This window comes from Phaethon lepturus, unplaced genomic scaffold (genome assembly GCF_000687285.1).
Source record: "Phaethon lepturus isolate BGI_N335 unplaced genomic scaffold, ASM68728v1 scaffold4096, whole genome shotgun sequence".
Taxonomy (NCBI): domain Eukaryota; kingdom Metazoa; phylum Chordata; class Aves; order Phaethontiformes; family Phaethontidae; genus Phaethon; species Phaethon lepturus.
Genome location: NW_010548143.1, coordinates 71,516 through 75,752, shown reverse-complemented (window position 1 = coordinate 75,752; position 4,237 = coordinate 71,516). Strand labels below are relative to the sequence as shown.

Genomic DNA, 4,237 nt, shown 5'->3' with positions numbered 1-4,237 from the left:
AGGACCTTCAAGATCATCAAGTCCAACACCAAATGACAGGAATCCCAAAGCAGCAACGTGGACACCCCCGAGACAATGGAGCAAGACGGCTCAAGCCAGATACCTAACACGGCAACATGATGCCAATGAAATAAAAAACCCTCATGTTTTTGGGTTTACAACCACCTCTGAATTAAGATTAGGAAATATCCTCTTACTTGGTAATATTTCTACAGTACAGCATCTTGAGAATCTGGAGTTGCTTACAACCTTTCCAAAGATACTTCAGTACTTTGTCAGTAAGATGAATGCAACCCGAGATATCCAAGAAGTGGAGATAATGGCAGGCTGCAGCCATGTATCGGATGCAGGTATCAGTCATCTGTAAATGAAGCAACAAGACACGCAGAAGTTAGAAGATTGTTGAATAGTTGAAAGAAAAAAACACAGAGCACAATTTTAGTGTCTGATTTGTGGGAAAACTATGTTTTAAAATACTTCATGGAAGCAATATTTCTGGTACAGCAGAATTCTGAATCTCTGCAAGAGGCTCTGCAGGAACCGTCACTTAATTATCAAGAGCATATAAGGTATTAGTTACCTGTGATTCCAGTACAGTCTAAAGTATTTTGGGAATTTTTTCACCTAATCAGGATGGTTTAACTTTCCCAACCTCGTAATTTTGCATGTAGCACATATAAGCCTTTAGCCTGACCTGCTATTGCATCGTTAACTTTTAGGCTGCACTTACAGTTTAGTTATATCAGTTTTGTATCTCAGTTCTCTATTACAAATAACCTTTTTAATGTATAGTTGTTTTTCTTTAGCTCTGAAGTAGACCCACTTCCACCTCACAATTCCATTTTTCTAAACTGATATCCATTGCCATTAATGCTGGAAGTCACATTTGAGAAACACAGGAGACAGAGTCTTTAAGGTACATAAGCAGTCATGCAAGCTACTTAATTGCTCCACTGACCTCAGTGAAAACAGTCAAGAATAAATTATGTACATACTTTAAATTACCTTGTTCAGTCAGGACCAAAAATCAAGAGGGGACATGCTAAAGACCTTTAAAAGACACTTGATTAAAACCAGTGGAGTGGGATGGTGGAAAGAGAGATGAGGGCTTCACTTGCATTAAACAGCCAATCTCATGAGAATCTAAAAGGGACAGGGAGGCAGGATGAAGCCAGGACCTTGGGTTGTAGAACAGAAAACTAGCACACTATCTCATGATACAGTCCTAGAATATAGAGGTAATTCTGTGCTTTGCTTGTTCCAAATTTAGCTATATGCTCAATATTAGATCTGCAATAGATTAATAAGCAGATTAAAATATTAATAAATAGATAAATATTCCTATTGAACTAAACAGAAGTTGCTGACTCAACTCAGTAATCAGTATTGGATGCATTTAAGAGAAATCTACATTCATCATACACTCAATCCTATTCCCTTTAGAGGACTGAATTACAGAATTCATTGTCCATCAAACTCTGTCTTCAGAACTTTGCTATTTAAATAGAGATTTATTTTCAGTTCTTGCTATGTTTTTTCATGTGTAGGACTCTTTCTGTTTCCCACAGCAACTTCATTTTTTTCCTATGAAATAAGAATTACTCTTGAATCAGGCTTATTCCTTGAGTAAGGCTCAGAACTGCACTGCTGAATATTTTAATATCAGCATTTGCAAAATGACTGGTACCTGTCCTGGGTACACAGAAGCGTGACAGGGAGGCTCACAGCACTTTCACTGAAGCCAGTGGGGTTTGCTCAAAGACAAGTAATTTGCCCCAGTAGATATGATTAAAGCGATAAGCTCCTCTAATTTTAGAATAACATGCATAGCACATGCCAAAACATTCTTAATGAACATGTATTTGTATATTGATTTTTTCCCTGTTCTTTTGCTACGATTTTTTTTTATATATGTATAACATAGCTATGTTACAGGACATGACTGTCAGACATATTAACACATATACTTTGGAACAGGTTCATTCTTACTTTAATCTCCTGACCATTTTTAAACAGTCTCTGAGTGGAAAATATTTCCTTACTTAGCAGCTGGATCCCCTCAATTTACACTAGAGATTGCCAAAGGATTTGAAAGACCCGTTAGTTTTAACATCCACAGGTGTACCCATCTCCAACCCTGGAGTTGCAAGCTGGATTCAAGTCAAAAAAAGACTTGTAATCTTATGTGTAGGTTTATTTGAAAGAGTCTTGATGTTCTTTTCTGAAAATAGCAGGGTACTAGCTGTTAACAGATTGGCTTTAAAACCATTTAAAGAAAAGATACCATCTATGAACAAAGCTTTGGAAAGGGATTACTAGGTCACTGAGTCTACTTCTTGTTCCCCTTTGAAGGAACTACAAAATATGACCCAGTGCATTCCCTTATCAAGAGCCATCCTAATGTTCCATAATACTCTGCCCCATCTCCCTTCTCAGGATGCTGACTTACAATTCATTCCTCTGATAATCAGAAACTCTCACAATTTCCAGCCTGCCATTTTATAGGGGGTTTTGGGTTGGTTTTATAGGGTTTTTGGGTTGCACAACTTCTATTATCACTGTTATTATAGAAAAATAGCTTAATATCTATCTAAAAGCAAAGGATACAGGAGATTGAGACCCATGTATACCATAATTTAATGCTGCACAGTAGGTCTCTGTAAGATATAAACCAAGGGCTATTGTAAAACACAGAGCAGCTTCCTCGGCCTGCCACATCTGAGAGACAGCCTCTGGGTTTTGGCCTACAGCTGAGAAACTTAGGAACTTTTGGAAGGCTAACAAAATGATCAGAATAGGTATAATTTAGGGCTGGCTAACTAGTCAGCTGAGTCAGCTCAATCTAGTTGGCCAGGAAGCTAAGGTGTTCAGCCATTGCAGTGAATAAGAGGACATGAGGACCGTGTGGAGGGCTGAAAGGATAGTCAAGGGTTATGGAGATGAGCGTTGGAGAGGAGGAAGGCGATGACTGCAGACTTACTGTAGAAAGAAACAGGACATGGGCGCTTCAGTAGGAAAAAAGGGGGAAACTGGTCCAATGAGTACAATGAAATTTTAAAGGATAGTTCAAGATGAACTTTTCCAAAAGTAGTAATAAACTTAGTATATTCCCACTTGATAGTGATGGAAGCAACACCACAACAACTTTTTCCATGAATGAAAATACCAAGAGTTATTAAAACAAAGACACCACCCTTTGGAAGCATCCAAAACACCAGAAGCTGGGAGAGTATTTGCAGGAAGTATCACTAAAAGCACTTCTGTTTTCACCCTTCCCTAGACATCAACCCTTGGAGAGACACACTTTTACCCAATCTAGCACAGACACCCTTATGTTGTAACTGCAACCATTAGAAGAACACCAAACACTCTGAAGAGCCAAGTCTCAGAACTCATGGCAAGTCAGCTGGACTTAATCTCTTATTTCTAAATTAGTTTAGTACATTGTAGAATTATGACAAGACACACGTGCCAGCAGGTCAAATTTCTGAATGAAATGCAAAGTCCTTCTTTGCAATAGCAATCCCAGAACCTGTTGCCCTGTTTCATATACATACCTTTGGGCAACCCGCTATGTTGACAGCTGTTAGTGTGTGGCAGTGCAATGCCATTGCTTTCACAGCTTCATCTGTCAGCTGAGGGCAGTAAGAGACACAGCAGTATTCCAGGTAATTTGTGCCCTTGCAGAACTCCTGAAAGAGTGACAAACCACCGATCACTCTTAGGTGACGTGACTACTCTATTTCTCTCAATTTACAATACATTGACATCAGTCCTTTGACCCGCTTCAGGCCCTTCAGTTTTCTAGGTACCCTTTATTAGTAGTGAATTCATTCAGCCATTGGCTGTGAATGTCACTAGAAAAAAGAAGACATGCATTAAGAGGCTATTTTCCATTGCTTATAAATTATACTATGTGTTCATTAGACTGACATTCATATAAGTTCGACTGTATATATTAAAATATGTTGAATTTAGGTTCTTTAAATTGAGCACAACCCAAAACCTAAGGGTTTGTGCTTGAAGGACCAGCCCCAAATACATTTATTTTTCTACTCTCTGCAAATGCCCATTTTTGTGTGTATTAACTTTTCTCTCTCTCTTTTTTTTTTTTCCCCCCAAAATGAATAACCGTAGTGTATAAATTACGTTATTTTCTTGGAAAGGAATGGGTGAGAATCTCAGGACTGTCACTCAGAAGTTCTGGGTTCTGATTTGCTCTGTGGAGCTCAGGCCA

At 38.6% G+C, this 4,237-nt stretch overlaps 1 protein-coding gene across 1 annotated transcript in view; it reads right to left on the bottom strand.

The window, feature by feature from the left end:
- Nucleotides 1-197: 197 nt before the first annotated feature.
- Nucleotides 198-4,237, bottom strand: part of FBXL13 (F-box and leucine-rich repeat protein 13) — a gene marked incomplete at both ends in the record, with an annotated part of 74,377 nt that continues 70,337 nt past the window's right edge. The window contains 2 exons of the mRNA XM_010289863.1: nt 198-361; nt 3,558-3,692. Coding sequence (XP_010288165.1) covers nt 198-361; nt 3,558-3,692 — 299 coding nt within the window. The remainder of the gene's footprint in view (nt 362-3,557; nt 3,693-4,237) is intronic.